We start from the raw sequence: 17226 nt of genomic DNA on the forward strand, positions 1-17226 counted from the left end.
ATTCCTTCAAAACCCTGGGTCTGACTGTGTTTTCTCTCAGATGCTGTTGAGACGTGTGGAGGAACTAATCTGTCAGTGTCTCTGTCCCGCTGCCAGCTGTTTGAGGCAGGATTTTCTTCACAACTTCTCCACCTGAACGATCCTAGATGCCAAGGACAGATACAGAACGACCGACTGGTGTTCAGTTTTAACGACAATGAATGTGGCACAATCTTGCAGGTAAAACAGAGGCTCTGTAATTAGAGAGATATGGTAGTAGAAAAAAGACTGGTCTGATTGTCCGAAACTATATCTGTGTTTTTTAGACTAATGCCACTAACTTCATCTACGAGAACGCCGTTCAGATGTTCAGTGGCCCATATCAGCAGAGTCTGATCAGTCGTGACACATGGCTGAATGTTAGCTTCTCCTGTGTGCATTCGCTCATTCAGACGATTGACGCGCCCACTCTCTTCCAGGCCAAAAGCAGGTAACAATTTTTGCTGCTGCAGTTAATTGTCATATTTTATGAATCATTTTCAAATATTTTTGGTAACACTTCACAATAAGGGTACACTAATTAGCAGTAATTAAGAGAGTATTAAATAATAAGACAGAAATAAACATCACTAAACAACTAAGTAAACTAAATAATAATTTACTAATATTATTACTATTTTACTAATTTATATTACTAATTTACTAATATACATACAAATATAAAATAATAAAATTATGATACATACTGCTAGTTCTTGTTTCTATTATTAATATAATTAATTGTGACATTACCTAACCCTTTAGTGAGGCTTATTACTGTTTGAAGTATGGATTAATGTACTTTTATGAATGAATGAATGAAACTCACTCACTCGCGGCTCAGTAAAATGTGTTCTCACATATTCACAGTTACGGACCACTACACGAGAGTACTATTGTACTTTGCATCAGTGACACAGTGTCCTTGTTAAACATTATTAATTCAGTGTATTTTTTCTACAGTGTTGTCAGCAGGAACCTGCCTAGTGGACAGGGCACATACCAGATCAGTTTGACACCCTACACTGATGCTTCATTCACCAATCCTTTAGGGGGCACTGTCACTCTTGGAGTAAACCAGCAGATCTATACATCTGTGGATGTAAGTGGAGTTGACGCTCAGCAGTTCACCGCAGTGCTGGACAGTTGCTGGGCCACTCCGGGCCCACAGTACTACTACTACTACTACAACGCTCGCTGGGACCTGGTCACTAATGGGTAAGAGGAAAATCTTTACACAGTGTAATCATTATCCACATTCTGTATCTGAGTTGGTTTGACAGGGCTTATGAAATACACATAATCACATGATCCCATGTTGAAACATCATCTAATCTACTCTTTGAAGATTCCTTTCAGAGATGAAAATGCTTTAAACTGATCAAAAATATCAACACCACAAATCTCTTTCACGCTCAGACATGTACCCTAATGTTTACTGGTAACCATGGTGCACGGGAAATTATCAGGAGAGCTTGAGTGTGAACAGAACCAATCCCCCAACTGAATAATGCAATGCTTTTAAAAATACAGTTAGCAAAACACATTTTTACTGACAGCTAGAGTAATTTAGTAAGAAAAGTCTCTTTGGAACTCTGTTTTGAACATGATCCTTTAGACAAGCAACAGATGTCACCCATCTGTGTGCAGCAATGCCATACATCTATGAGGCACATTTAGTAATGTAAAAGTAGAGGAAATGTCATTACAAATGTTCATTCATTTATTCATTCATTATCTGTAACCGCTTATCCAATTCAGGGTCGCGGTGGGTCCAGAGCCTACCTGGAATCATTGGGCAGGGCAAGGCAGGAATACACCCTGGAAGGGGCACCAGTCCTTCACAGGGCAACACAGACACCTACAGACACTTTTGAGTCACAAATCCACCTGCAACATGTGTTTTCGGACTGTGGGAAGAAACCGGAGCACCCGGAGGAAACCCACGCAGACACAGGGAAAACACACCACACTCCTTACAGACAGTCACCCGGAGCGGGAAACGAACCCACAACCTCCAGGTCCCTGGAGCTGTGTGACTGCGACACTACCTGCTGCACCACCGTGCCGCCCTCATTACAAATGTATTCTTGTGAATTCCCAGGTCTGAGGTGTAAAAAATGTTGCAGTGTTTACATTTACAACATTGCCCCCACTCACCCTCATCTTCCCTGATCATCTTCCCTCATCTGCCCTCAGGACGGCACAGTGCAGGTTCTGCAGAATGGCGTCTCCTTATCTGACCACTTCTCCTTCAGGATGTTCACCTTCACTGGTCTTTCCAACTCATTCAGTCTGCACTGCCAGGTTCACCTGTGTCTGAGAAATGGAGGACAGTGTGCTCTGGTAAGTTCAGGTCAAAGTTATCTGAAAGAAAGACAACCTTGACAAATGACATAGTTTTTTTTTTTTTGTTTAAATAATGATCAGATCGTGTGTGTCAAACAGAACACACATTCCTGCACTGTTTAGCGCACAAGTTCACTATATTAGAAAATAGCAGCTGAATTCTCTTGTAGTTCTATTTTAGATGCTGTGTTATTATTGTGTTCACTTACTTTCTCTTAGAATATCAACAAAAACTGGTCATTTGACCAAAACTGTCAGACATTTATTAGAATGAGATCCATGTCTCTGTGGTGTTTGACAGCAGAGTAGCTGATATATGAGAAATTGAAATGTTACTGTTTTTACTTTCTCAGCCATGCACTGATAATGATGATGATGATAAACACTCAAAGAGAAGACAATGCAGGTCTTTGGACTTCCACGACACCGCTGCCATCAGCATGAGCTTCTAACCTTCCTCTTCTGAAACTCGCATTTGTCAACATATGGCATTTTATGAGACTCTTTTATTCCTTTCTATGCAATTACAAAATAAAATAAAATTCAGAAAAAATTATAATTTAATTTTATGAATCTCGTAATGTTTAAGACCGTAAAAAGTTTATAGTACTAGGTACTAATTACCAGGGATATGTACTGCATGTACCTACTACAAATGTTAAATTCAAAAGATGCGAGAGATCATGTCTGTAGTCTTGAAAACAGTTTTTAAAGTTTAAAGTTATTGTCTTATTGTTTTTTATTGTTAAATCTTTTGAATTTAACATTTTTAAACATTTTTAAAATTCTATTATAACTGTCATTTTCAGGAAATATGAATTACTAGCAGGAGATAATCATTAACTGCTTTTACCCACATTACCAAAACTAAACGATAAATTTGAAATATTACTATTCCGAACACACACAAAAAAAACATATACTTTTTACCTGAGACCATGTTCTTCGTAAATGCAGTACATATCCCTGGAAATTAGTACCTAGTACTATAAACTTTTTATGGTCTTAAACATTACGAGATTCATAAAATTAAATTATATTTTTTTCTGAATTTTACCATACTATTCCTCCAATTTCCTAGAGTAAAAAGCTTTGAGAATTATACCCAGGGAAACTGAAAATATGTACTTCAAGACTGAAGTGGACAGTTTCTGGTAAATTATCTGGTAACATTTTGATTTAACCCATTATTAGCACTCAATTTTGCAATATGTACAAATTAAACATAATATTTTAATGAATTTTGCAATGCTATTACTCCAAATTCCTACAGTAAAAATTATTCTCTGGGTGCTCTTGTTCTTCAAGGCTGCATTGGAATAGTCTGGTAACAGTATGATTTAACGCTTTAATAGCACTCAAAAATGCCATATATGCAAATTAAACATAATTTTTATGAGTTTTAAAATAATATTACTCCAAATTCCTACAGTAAATATGTATGAAAAGTATAATCTGGGTACTCTAGAACATGTTCTTCAAGGCTGCAGTGGAGTAGTCTGGTAACAGTTCGTTTTGACCCTTTAATAGCATTCACTATATTGCAATATGTGCAAATTAAAAAGTTTTACTGAATTTTGAAATGCTATTACTCCAAATTCCTACAGTAAAAATGCTTGACAATTGTACCCTGGGTACTCTAGAACATGTTTTTTAAGGCTGCAGTGGAGTGGTCTGGTAACAGTGTGATTTAACCATTTTATGGCCTTCAGCATTCTGCAATTTGTGGAATTGTGTTGTTATTCTTATGAAGTTCGTAATGCTATTACTCCACATTCTTACAGTAAACATGTATGAAAAGTATAGTCTGAGTACTCTAGAACATGTTCTTTAAGGCTGTAAACAAGTAAACAAGTTTTACTGAAATTTTGCCATATATGCAAATTAAACAAAATTGTTATGAGATTTGAAATAATATTACTCTAAATTCCTACAGTAAAAATGTACGACAATTATTCTATGGGTACCTTGAAACATGTTCTTCAAGGCTGCATTGGAATGGTTTGGTAACAGATTGATTTAACCCTTTAATAGCTCTCAGAATTTTGCAATATTGGCAAATTAAACAATTTTTACTGAAATTTGAAATGCTCTTACTCCAAATTCCTACAGTAAAAATGTATACATATTATTCTCTGAGTACCTGAGAACATATTATTTAAGGCTGCAGTGGAGTGGTCTGGTAACAGTTTGATTTAACCCTTTAATAGGACTCACACTTATGCCATTTATGCAAATTAAACAAAATTGTTAGGAGATTTGGAATAATATTACTCCAAACTCCTACAGTAAAAATGTATGACAATTATTCTCTGGGTACTTTGAAACATGTTCTTCAAGGCTGCAGTGGAATGGCTTGGTAAATAGTTTGATTTAACCCTTTAATAGGACTCACAATTTTGCCATATATTTAAATTAAACATCATTTTTATGAGTTTGAAATGATATTATTCCAAATTAATACAGTAAAAATGTATGAAAATGATTCTCTGGGTACATGAGAACGTGTCCTTCAAGGCTGCAGTGGAATGGTTTGGTAACAGTTTGATTTAACCCTTTAATAGCTCTCACAATTTTGCAATATTTGTAAATTAAACAGCATATTTATGAGTTTGAAATGATATTATTCCAAATTAATACAGTAAAAATGTATGACTATTATTCTCTGCGTACTCTAGAACATGTTCTTCAAGGCTGTTGTGGAGTGGTTTGGTAACAGTTTGATTTAACCCTTTAATAGGACTCAAAATTGTCCATATATGTAAATTAAACACCATCAAATAATATTACTTCAAATTCCTACAGTAAAAATGTATGAAAATTATACCCTGAGTACCTGAGAACATGCTCTTCAAGAATGCAGTGGAGTGGTCTGGTAACAGTTTGATTTAACCATTTTATGGAATTTAATATCTGAGTTTTTTCAAGCCTATTACTTCTAATTCTTACAGTAAATACACATAAATATTATACCCTGTGTACCTGAGGACATGTTTTTCAATGCAACAGTGAGATTTTCTGGTAACAATTTGATTTTTAATTTTAATTTCAGTGAAACTGTATTCCCTCCATTTTATGGAGGACATAAAAAATCTTTATGGACTTTTTAAGGGTTGCAAACCGTTCTTTTAGCCAGTCAGGCCTGTTTTTAATATTAACTGTATTGAATTATGTTTTTAATTCCATTTATGAATTTTCAATATCTGCCAGTCCCCCCTCTCGCTCGTACACATTCTAACGTAAACCGCGATGTAACCGAACCGGTTTGGTTAGGGAGTAGCAGTGATTTTAGGCTAGTGATTAATGGGTTAAAAGAGGTTATATTGAAAACGATAGAAGCCTATTTATTCAGAGAGAGAAAAAAAAGCATGTGAAGTAGTTATTTTTGGAGCTGTGAAGTTAGTTACATTTTTCAAAATTAACTATGAACATGAACTAATTCATTTTCTTTATGTAATGATGTAAAGATGGACTGCAGTAAGAAAACTAGGTGGGCAGGGAGAAAAGCAGATAGGAGGTTAATTTAAGTTAGATGAGATCTTTAGCACCAGTTGGAGGATAATCATTTGTATAATCGTTTGTACTATAACCTAATAATCTTTTACATTTGAAGTTCTGTAGTTTATGAATTTGGATGCATAAGCAGTTTACAGTTTTTCATTAAATATTTTTAAAGAAAATATATTGAAGAGAACAGAACATGTACATAATCTCTCTATGTTTAATTATAGAGCTGGAATTCAACAAGGAGTACAACAGAGGTGACTACACTTGAGCATTCTTTCACTACACTGCATATCCTGAAGATCTTTGTTGTCCAGGCTGACAGAGATGAGGATACGGCTGATATTTCCATCATTGTTGAGGGCAGTGAGGTATTGACAAAGTGTGACTTGCAAACTGTAGTCTTGCAAACTGTTGATGGAACTGATGTATTCCATGAATAAGTGTCAAATGTGTACTTCCACACTTTTGAGGAAACTCAAACTGTTTTAAAGTACCATTCTGCCATTTAATTTTTAGTTTTCCAAACCTACCGGTGAAATATTTTTGTATTTTAACACAAAAATGTTTTGTTATATGGCCTTAGCGTAATACATAAATTACATATTTTTAAAGAAAAGTCTGAATTTAAGTGGCAGTTCATAGGGTGTAAAACTAATTGTTTCTTTGAAAAACAGTATTTGAATGTTAATTGGATTTAGGAAATCATGCCACTGCCAATTGAAAAAATTTCAATGCCAGTTACAAATGGATTTCCTATTTATTGATTTTATGTAGGGCGGCACGGTGGCACAGCAGGTAGTGTCGCAGTCACACAGTTCCAGGGGGTTCGATTCCCGCTCCGGGTGACTGTCTGTGAGGAGTTGGTGTGTTCTCCCCGTATCCGCGTGGGTTTCCTCCGGGTGCTCCGGTTTCCTCCCACAGTCCAAAAACACACGTTGGTAGGTGGATTGACGAATCAAAAGTGTGAATGTTTGTGTGTCTGTGTTGTCTTGTGTTGACTGGCGCCCCCTGCAGGGTGTATTCCCGCCTTGTGCCCAATGATTCCAGGTAGGCTCTGGACCCACCGGGACCCTGAACTGGATAAACGGTAACAGAGAATGAATGAATGAATGAATGAATGAATGAATTTATGTACTGTTTGTATACATTACAATTGCTGTATGTTTACATTGTTTCAAGGTTGTATGAAAAGCACACTTACTGATATTACATTGTCAGATGTTGTCATTGTGGTGGTACCCTCAGTTGTACATATTTGTACATTTAATTAGGAAACATGATTATATTATAATTGTAGATTTTAAAATGTGTTGATTTCATACAACCTGTTTCATCTCCAGGCCTTTCCTATGTTTTTTGTTATGACATTTCTATAATGAAATATTACAAACATGTATCTCTCCCTCTGGAGAAGAAAATGCAATGTACCTTTAAGGAACATAACTGGACATTTAAACACTTGTACGTTTAGTGGCCAATAATGTACCCTTTTTTCTATAGAAATAAACTATTACAACCGATAATGAGCCAGATCTGGGCCGAGTCTGGCATTAATGGCGTGCTTTTGTCTCAGACTCGGCCGTGGTCCGGTTATCGCGTTTTAGTTATGGCTTGCCGGACCAGGGCCGAGTCATTTGTGCCGCGCCTCAGCCACAACACTCGGCCGAGTGTTTCCCAGACTCGGGCTAGAACTATTGGCCCACTCTACGGCCGTACATCACGGCCGAGACAATGCCGACTCCGCGTGCCGGCATCGGGTCGAGTGTTTTTGTTTCGGCGTGCATGATTTGGCCCGATACAATTTTGCTAGCTGGGCTGTAGTTTATTGTACGAGTCCGAGCCGTAACGCGATGGAGCCTCGTGGGGGCGCCGGAGTTCTACTTGCTCCGGATCTGTCATTTTCGTGATCATTAATTGTATCCTGTGAAACTACATGCGATGGGTTCGTGCACCTATTCAGGATTTAAACGCTAATCACACTGTGGTCCTGATGTGGTCCATTATACGCAGGGAATTACTCAGAGAATATTCTCAGAATTCTGACTTTATTCTCGGAATCTTTTTTTTTTTAAACGCCGTGGCCCTAAAACTCTGTTGTATCCGTTCACCTCACCTCACATGTAGGAAAAAAAATGTATGCATTTGACGGCTAAAATTTGTGATGCTCAGAGTTTTGTTTTTTTGTGTTTTTGGTGTGTATACCGGGCAGGAAAAAATGGAAATTAGACTCAGGACTTTCGTACATATGCAATTTATCCCAAACAGAAGATCGCTGTTGTCAATTTCCCCAAAGTGGTAGAGCTTGTAAACAGCACACCCTGCTGGATTAAATGAGAACTGTAAATGACATGTATAGAAATTGTATATGCCTCATGACATTACCTATTGAGATTAGTCTCAAAACACTTGACACATGCGTAAAGGTTAATCTACCAATTAAACACAAGTCACAAAAACTGGGTGCAACGAATAGAAACAATGTTTACAAAATATCAATGCTCAGTTAGCTGTTATTACATTTTTTTAACAGAACATCAACCATAATCAGAATCACAGTGATAATGTGCATAAGATATTAAATATTGTAGCATTTCTTTTCAGAATGGTTAAAGATGACTTGGACAGGAAGCAATGAATAAGACTTGAAAAAAAAAAAAAAAGACATTCTGTCTATTGTCATATCACATGCTATGTTCACAGGGCTATTACAAAAAAAAATTCCACAGTAAAATATCTTCATCTTCGGGACATCAATAGTTATATTGTGTCTTTAGCGAGCCTATCAGGTTTTTGAGACACTGAAAATAAAGAGATAATATCCGCGGAAGGAAGCTAAGCGTGTAGTTTTTCCACGGTATGGAAGTTGTGTTCGTATTTCTCCATCTAGCGGCGACAGAATGGAAATACTGCACCATTTAAGATGAAAAAGAAAATCGATTGCTCATCCTTGGTGACCCGGATGTGTATCTGATTTTTTTTTTTTTTTATCGGATATTTTTTGTAACTCGTATTTTGGTATCTGAATGTCGTCTACTGGATTTGGGCAACTTCGAAATATATTGTTTGAATTTTTTTGAGCTTGATTTTTTTTTTATCTGAATTTAGTAACCTTGAATAATAACAGTGAAAACGTGTTCTTGAAAATTCACGAGTTCTCTTCAATACCAATTATATTCAGATGCATAATTGCAAAGCAAAATATTCAGAGGTGGAAATATGAAGACTTAAATTTAAAAGCAACAAAATTCAGATGCATAATTTCAGTGCAATAAAAAATCAGTGCAATGGTTTTGTTGTGTTCTACCCATGTCTGCATGGGTTTCCTTCCTCCCATGGTCCAAAAACACGTTGGTAGGTGGATTGGCGACTCAAAAAGTGTCCTTGTGTGTGTGTCTGTGTTGCCCTGTGAAGGACTGTCACCCCTCCAGGGTGTATTCCTGCCTTGCGCCCAATGATTCCAGGTAAGCTCCGGACCCACCGCGACCCTGAATTGGATAAGGGTTACAGACAATGAATGAACGTCCTGGTGCTTTGTGCTTTGATGACTGAACCACTGTGGAGACTCATTTACCCTTGGACTGTAGGAGTCCATTTTTGAGCTTAGGTTCCTCTCTATGTTTCATCCTTATGGTCTATCTAGATGTCTGCAATAATGATTTTTGACATGTCATGAAAATGTTATAAATTGTTGACTGTGTAGCTCAATACAAAAGGATCAAAGAAGTGTATTAGTTCATTTAGTACTTTGTTACTTAAGAAACCATGAGCGTTTTTAAATATGAATAAATGCAAATATGCTGAAGATAGATATTTATTTTCTTTGCAAATTTCACTGAAAGAAAAGCAAGTGTGATATAACATACATTTACCAAATATGGTAAAAATATTAAATTAAAAAGTAAGTAATTACATATTTGATTAAAGAGAGTAAACAATCGAACACCTAAAATAATGATACTATAACACTAATAGAGTGCAGGTTGTAAATGAGCAAATCAGAAGCCCATGCTGATGGCAGCTGTGTCGTGGAAATCCATAGATCGGCGGTGTCTTTTTGAATCATCGTCATCCTTTTCCTCACTACTATTGTCGCACCGCTGCAAAAAGAAATGAGAACATGAAATAAAATGAAGTGGATTATTTTATGTATCCTGCTGTGGTTATCGCTTTGTGAAATCAGTGTAAGAACTGAACACCACATAATTGCTTTCAAAATTAATGTCTTTAAAAAGCTCTTTGATGTAAACTAACTGGCCAATTACTGGCTAAATATTAGAGCCCAGCTCACCTGAACGCAGCGTCCATTCTTCCGTAGGCACAGTTTAACTTCACAGTGCAGGAAAACTCTTTTTGACTTGTACGTGAAGGTGAACATGTTGAAGGAGAATCGGTTGAATGTTGAGGCTCCGTTATTATACACTTGCACAGTGGCATCATGAGGGTTGGGACATCTAGAGAGTGAAAGAAGATTTAAAGATTAATATAGAGGAGGGAGCGACAGACTGTAAACAATTAATACTAAGGGTCAGGACAATCTGCTTAAGGGACACTCAAAAGTGAAAATTTCATGACTTTTTGCGATGATATTTATTTTTTTATTTTGTATTAACTTAAACATGTTTTGGGGAAAAACTCTTCAATCTACAGTCCTCTCAATAAAAAGACATTTATTAAAGGATTAAGTTAATAAAATTAATTAAAATCTGATGTGCCCTGCGATGGACTACAGCCCTGTCCACAGTGTGTTGATTTCTGGGGCCACATGGATCTCCGGAGGTTCCAAACCCAGCGTGACTCTGATAAAAATGAAGCAGTTACATTTGTAGGAGGAAAGCTACGGTGTTGTTTTTACCCGTTATCAATCAGGTCCCAGTACACACTGTTGTCTTTGTTACTGTCTGGAGTGGCCCAGCATCTGTCCAGCACAGCAGAGAACACATCCTTGTCGACTCCTTCCACAGTCACTCCCACATAGACTGGCTTATTTTCTTCAATCATCAGTTCACCGCTGTATGGGCTGCTGCATGAAGGATCACCACAGGGGTACATCTGGACCGTATATATAGCCTCTAGACCAGGCAGGACCTTGTTGACCACACTGAGGGGAAAAATGAACAAATTTTAAAGAACGTGTCAAATTTTAAAGAAATTGCCATAAAATAAAAGCCTGCTGCTAGAAGTATTCTTACTTTTCTTTTGCCACAATGGACATGGGCATGGAGATGGTCTTAATGAGTGGATACACGCAGGAGAAGTCAATGTTCAGCCAGCTTTTACGACTGATCACTTCATGTGAGTCAAGGCTATTGGATTTCTGCACAGCGTTCTCGTAGATGAAGTGGGTCTTGTTAGTCTGTAGACAGAATGAGTATTAGCTTTTGAGATATTCAGTCCTTGGTAGGTCATAATAAATTTTCCTGCAGAGATATTGGACCTATTAAGAACACAATGTGTTAGCATTCTCAGACAGTAAAGAGTAAAAGGTAACACTACGGCCCTTTACCTGACAAACAGGAACACCACTCTACACCAATAAAGGATCACAGGAGAACAATTTATATTATTCTTCAGCAGGATACTGTACCTTCAGCTCTGTGCCACAGTCTTCTTTTTCAACATTAAATTTGAATACCACTCTGCCAGTTGAGATGTCTCCTTTGCACTTAAGATCATTCAGGTGGAGGGTATATGCAGGGTATCCAGCTTCAAAGAGCTGACAGCGGGACAGTGAGAGAGATCCAGAAAGGCTTTCACATTGCTGTATGGCATCTGAGAAAAACGGAATGAGCAAAAGAAAAAGAAATGAGTAATGACAAGGCAAAGGAATAAAAACTCTAACATGTGGCATTTTATGGGGTATTTAACATTAAAATGTACTTAACATATAATGAAATAAGGACACATTATCTTTCTAAACCCTGATGCCACCGCTCTGACGGCACATCTGTTAGTTGTTTGTATTTTGTTATGGATAAGAAATGAGTCACAACTAACTTTAAATGGGAAAACATATATATTTACTCAGATGTGGGTAGTAACAGCACTACATTTACTTGAATAACATTTTGGACAAATTATACTAATGAGTAGTTTTAATGCAGCATACATTTCACTTTTACTCAAGAATATTTGTGAAGAAGAAGCTGTACTTTTACTCTGTTACATTGAGCTACATTCTGCTCTCTACTCGCTACTTATTTTTATCGACCGTCCTCTTTGTTTTGTTTTGTAGAGTCTTCCAACAGAGGCTCTGTCACATGACTGAGTCTCACCAATCAAATGTAGCCACTAGAGACTTTTGACTTTCACTAATCAAAAAAATAAAAAATAAAATAGAAGCACAGTACAAGAGCAGAGAAAACTCTCTACTTATTGAGTCCATTGTTTTGTTATTAAGTTATTGCTGAACTGAATTCATGTTGCTTTGTAAAGATTTCATTTATTATTGTCTTAGTTGTTTAAGAGATATTCTTGGCTCTGAATTTGTTCATTGCGGTTTTATATTTTTGTGCATTCAGGTGTATTATTTGATGTCCTGATTATTAAACAAAGAGGTTACTCAGCAGTTACTCAGTACTGGAGTAATTTTTTGACTTAGTATTTTTTACTCTTACTGAAGTAATACATTTGGTGACTACTTTTTACTTTTACTTGACTTTTTCTGAGTACAATTGTTGACTACTCTACACACCTCTGTATTTACTACAATCTCAACTAACAAGGCTGGTGCATATCTCTTTTGTTTGCACAGAGGGGAGGACACAGTGAATTCATGATTTATTATCTGCGCCTGTTCATATGTAGTTTATTCATTCATTCATTCATTATCTGTCACCGCTTATCCAATTCAGGGTCGTGGTGGGTCCAGAGCCTACCCTGAATCATTGGGCGCAGGGTGTGAATACACCCTGGAGGGGGCGCCAGTCCTTCACAGGGCAACACAGACACACACACACATTCACGGACACTTTTTGAGTCACCAATCCACCCGCAACGTGTGTTTTTGGACTGTGGGAAGAAACCGGAGCACAAAGAGGAAACCCACGCAGACACAGGGAGAACACACCAACTCCTCACAGACAGTCACCCGGGGCGGGATTCGAACCCACAGCCTCCAGGTCCCTGGAGCTGTGTGACTGTGACGCTACCTGCTGCAACACCATGCCACCCCACCATGCCGCCCATATGTAGTTTAGAGTTTTGTTGAATTCTGGTGTGTTGGAAGATGAGACAAACAAATCTCCCTCATTTTAAGAATTACACCATATCCATGTTGTAAATATTAATTCACTTAAACAGAGGCAACATTTTGGCTCATCCAATATATTACAACTTTATGTTATTTCTGTATCTGTGCAAGTTACATTTCACTTAACTCATTTCCAGTACATCCTGCTGGTATTGTAAACAGATATTCTCATAAACCCCTAACACTAAAAACAGGGGAAGTATAATTCAAAGAAAAAAAATGTTAAAAGACAGAATTTACCGAAAGTGTCAGGGTTCTTCCTTAATGCAGGCAAAGCACAGGCACAGCCGACTTGTCCATCTTTCTTTTGACATATTTCACCCAAAGTGCATTTCAGATCCTCACATATTTCTGATAAAAGAAACACAAACAGACCTTTATTTCAAAATCTGAGACATAAATCATACATTACTTTTTATCTATTCATTCTCTAAAAATTTCCAACTTTTTCTAATTTGGGGGAGTGTGTGTTTTCCTGATATCGATACTCTTCAGCATTTGATTTTCTTAAGGTATGAAATCTCAACATTATTTTATTGGTGTTTGGGCTAAATGCTTTAGTGCACTATGTAATCTCAGTGTTCCAGCACTCATTGAGGACAATGTAGGCCTGTTTTTGTAGATGAAGTGCACAGAAATGATGTAATTCAGTTTAAAAGTCTGTTATCTTACTTTCTTCTGATGATCCTGAATCAACTTAAAATGGAGAGAAAATGACAGAAATAATAAATAAACTACATGATTCTTCATATTTTTGAATCTGATATGCAATATATTATTTAAACAATTCAGATATTGGATGTGAAATATCAGTGAATTTACCTTTTCTAGAATCTGACCCCTGTCCTAATGTGAGAAAGAGAAAGTAAGAGAGGGGGAGACAGAATGACACAGAATACACAAATCACATATTCCTGGTTTCCTAACTGCTTAAGTAAATAAATAAAATTAAAAAGAAAAATTAGAATGTTTAAAGACATGCAGGATATTTACACCCTCCAGGATAACAAACACACACACACAAACACACACACACACACACACACATGCACGCACACACACACACACACACACACAAACAAACAAACACATGCACGCACACACACAGGCACACACAAACACAGGCACACACAAACACACACACACATGCACGCACACACACACGCACACACACACACACATGCACGAACACACACACACAAACACACACACAGACACGCACACACACATGCACACACACACACACACATATATATACACACACACAACCAAATAGGACACTGCTCTATGATTATAAGGATTAAAATCCTTTAATATCTATTTTATAAACAGGAAACAAATACTTCTCAAAATCAAAAAGACAGGACAAATTAATGAAAGGCAAATGTAAGACATTTATTGCAGAGACATTTTAGATTTAATTTTAAACAAATAAGAGATGGTCTTATAACCAGTGACATTAAAATGCATTAATATGTGGAAATCTAAAGTGCCCCTAAGGTGACATATTGGTTATGTTTAGAATATGTTTTTAATGTTTATAATATTATAATAATTATTTATAATAACTTTCAAAAATGTTCAAAAAATAATAACTAAGTTGAGAATAATTTACCTTCTCCATAGGTCCTGGTGACTCCAACTAATTTGAGAGAGAGAGATAATGAGTGCACTGTAGATTAATTTATTATTACGGCACGTTTCGCCTTGCGTGTAATTTTTCCCCCCAGAAACGTCCTGTGTTAAAAACGGTTCCTGCAGTCATTACTGAAAACGCAGACTCATTTCCTGTGTTACAGTGCCCATATTAGGATTATTAGGTCTAAACTCTAGGTTTCAGTGAGAGAAATATAGAGCATTTTAGTAACAGTCACTATTTAACACACTAAAATAAATGAACAAATATATAAAAGGTGTGCAGACATTTCCCTCTGAATGTCAGACTGCTGCTAACTAGAAGGCAGTTCAGGAGTTGAATTTTCCTTGGTGATTAAACTCATGCACTGAATTAAAATGATAAGACTCGAAAATGTTAATGTTAATATATTGTATGCATATGATATGTTGTACATACTTACCCACAAAGAGTAGAGCGACCAAACTGAGCTGAAGCAGAGGACTCATCTTGCAAAGTATCTATACCAAAGAAAACAGTTGACAGTTACATCATTGCACACTTTAATTTCAAAGGCTCACTGCGTTTCATGAGCTAACGGTAATAAACTAAATAAACACAAAATAATATTTCGGAATCGAGGAATTAAACTGATGGGTTTCTCAGAAACCCAGACCTCACCATAAAATGTATCCCAAGGAAAAGTACATGATAATTAGCTTTGATACTAGATGTAATAAGCATATCTAATATACAAATGCAGCAAAGGAAATTGAATTAGGAGAATGTTTACAAGTCAATAAAATGAAACAAACACTTACCAGTTAATAGATCTGTGTGTAAAGCAGCTCTATTCAACCTCTGAGGATAGGGCTAAGATTCGCTGTCTTTATATATATGTTGTTTAGCGGAACACAGCTGAAATATGTAGCCATCAAACTTGATGAACCTGCTGTTCCAGCATACGAAATAATTTTCACCTTTGATAAAACAGATGTTTTTCATCCCACACCTTGTTTGAACCAGTTTCTGTTTCTATTCATGATTAAATTCACATATATTCATAATTAAATATATGAATTCAATCATTCACCCCAGGAACTCACCCTGGAGGGGATGCCAGTCCTTCACAGAGTGACACAGACTCACACATTCACATCTACAGACCCATTTGAGTCGCCAGTCCACCTACCACCGTGTGTTTTTAGGCTGTGGTAGGAAACTGAAGCACACGGAGGAAACCCACACAGACACAGAGAGAACACACCAAACACTCAGAGCGGGACTCAAACAAAGGTTCCTGGAGATGTGTGACTATGGAGCTATGGAGGATATGTCGGTTTCCTCCTAGAAATGGCTCCAAATGTTAATTTCATAGACACACTTTATTTCAAAAAGCTTGATTTCCGCATTGTGTCTGTGATATAGAATGTGTTCTTAATGATTTGACAGAAAAGGAAAATGTTGTGTGGTCTCTTACTTTTCTTACAATAATAATAATAATAATAATAATAATAATAATAGCTATAATACTAATAATAATTTTAAGTGAATATTATTATAATAACAATACAAAAAATAATGATAATAATAATTCTTATTATTATGTCAATCTGGGGCTCCGGTGCACAGTGTCACATGTGCAGTATGTATAAACCAGCTGAAACATTACTCAAGCATTATTCAAATTCAATTATTCATAGGTTTGTTCCCCATAGCAGTTGTTGACTTCTTTTGATGTCTGACTTAGTAAATCAACAAAAGGTTATTAGATCAGAAACTTTTAAGAATGTTTAGGTTAATCGTAGTTTAAAAAAACAGGTAATGTATTATCATTTTTTGTTTTGTTTTGTTTTGGACATTCATTCATTCAGATGTTTATCCAGTTCTGGGTCACGGTGTGTCCAAAATGGAATCACTGGGTGTAACACAGCAACACACTCAATAGGCAAAACTTTTCTTAATAAAGTAAAAGTATGACTTGAATGTAGGTCAAAAAAAAACCATTTGTACCTTAGAACCAGGAAACATGTGTCCTGTGGTTGTAGTGAAGCTTGAAGCATTAATTAAATTCATTACATTTGCCTGCCTTAAATTCCTTTTCCTTAATTAACTATAAGTTTTGAGGTCATGAATGCAGTCCAATAACTTGTTTGCCACAAGCAATTACATTCATTGTGGTAAATTTAGAAGATCAAACTGTTCTCTAAAAAAGGCAAACAAATGAGTGGATATACAAAGATATTGTTGTGTATTGCCTTTAAATGTGTGTCTCTTTCAAGAAGAATAGGCACCAAATGAAGGTGGTGAGGAACTTTTCCACGGAAATAAAATAAATCTCCTAGCTAGAAGGGTGCCAAATGCGAGACCATCGGAATTATGAAATGAAATGTGCAATCACTTGTCACTGTACAATGAAATGTGTCTTTTGCATTTAACCCATCTGTGGCAGTGAATACACACACACACAGTGGTGGGCAGCCATCCC

The 17226-nt window shown here is 36.6% G+C and overlaps 1 protein-coding gene across 1 annotated transcript; it reads right to left on the reverse strand.

Moving 5' to 3' along the window:
- Nucleotides 1-9817: 9817 nt before the first annotated feature.
- Nucleotides 9818-15247, reverse strand: LOC136690785 (uromodulin-like). Its single transcript, XM_066662767.1, has 7 exons — nt 15202-15247; nt 13364-13474; nt 11459-11643; nt 11064-11227; nt 10727-10972; nt 10163-10325; nt 9818-9971 (listed from the first exon to the last, which is right to left on the reverse strand). Exons 1-7 carry the CDS (start codon nt 15245-15247, stop codon nt 9870-9872), a joined length of 1017 nt encoding a protein of 338 aa, XP_066518864.1. The 3' UTR covers nt 9818-9869.
- Nucleotides 15248-17226: the final 1979 nt, after the last annotated feature.

Source organism: Hoplias malabaricus, chromosome 3 (genome assembly GCF_029633855.1).
Source record: "Hoplias malabaricus isolate fHopMal1 chromosome 3, fHopMal1.hap1, whole genome shotgun sequence".
Lineage (NCBI taxonomy): Eukaryota > Metazoa > Chordata > Actinopteri > Characiformes > Erythrinidae > Hoplias > Hoplias malabaricus.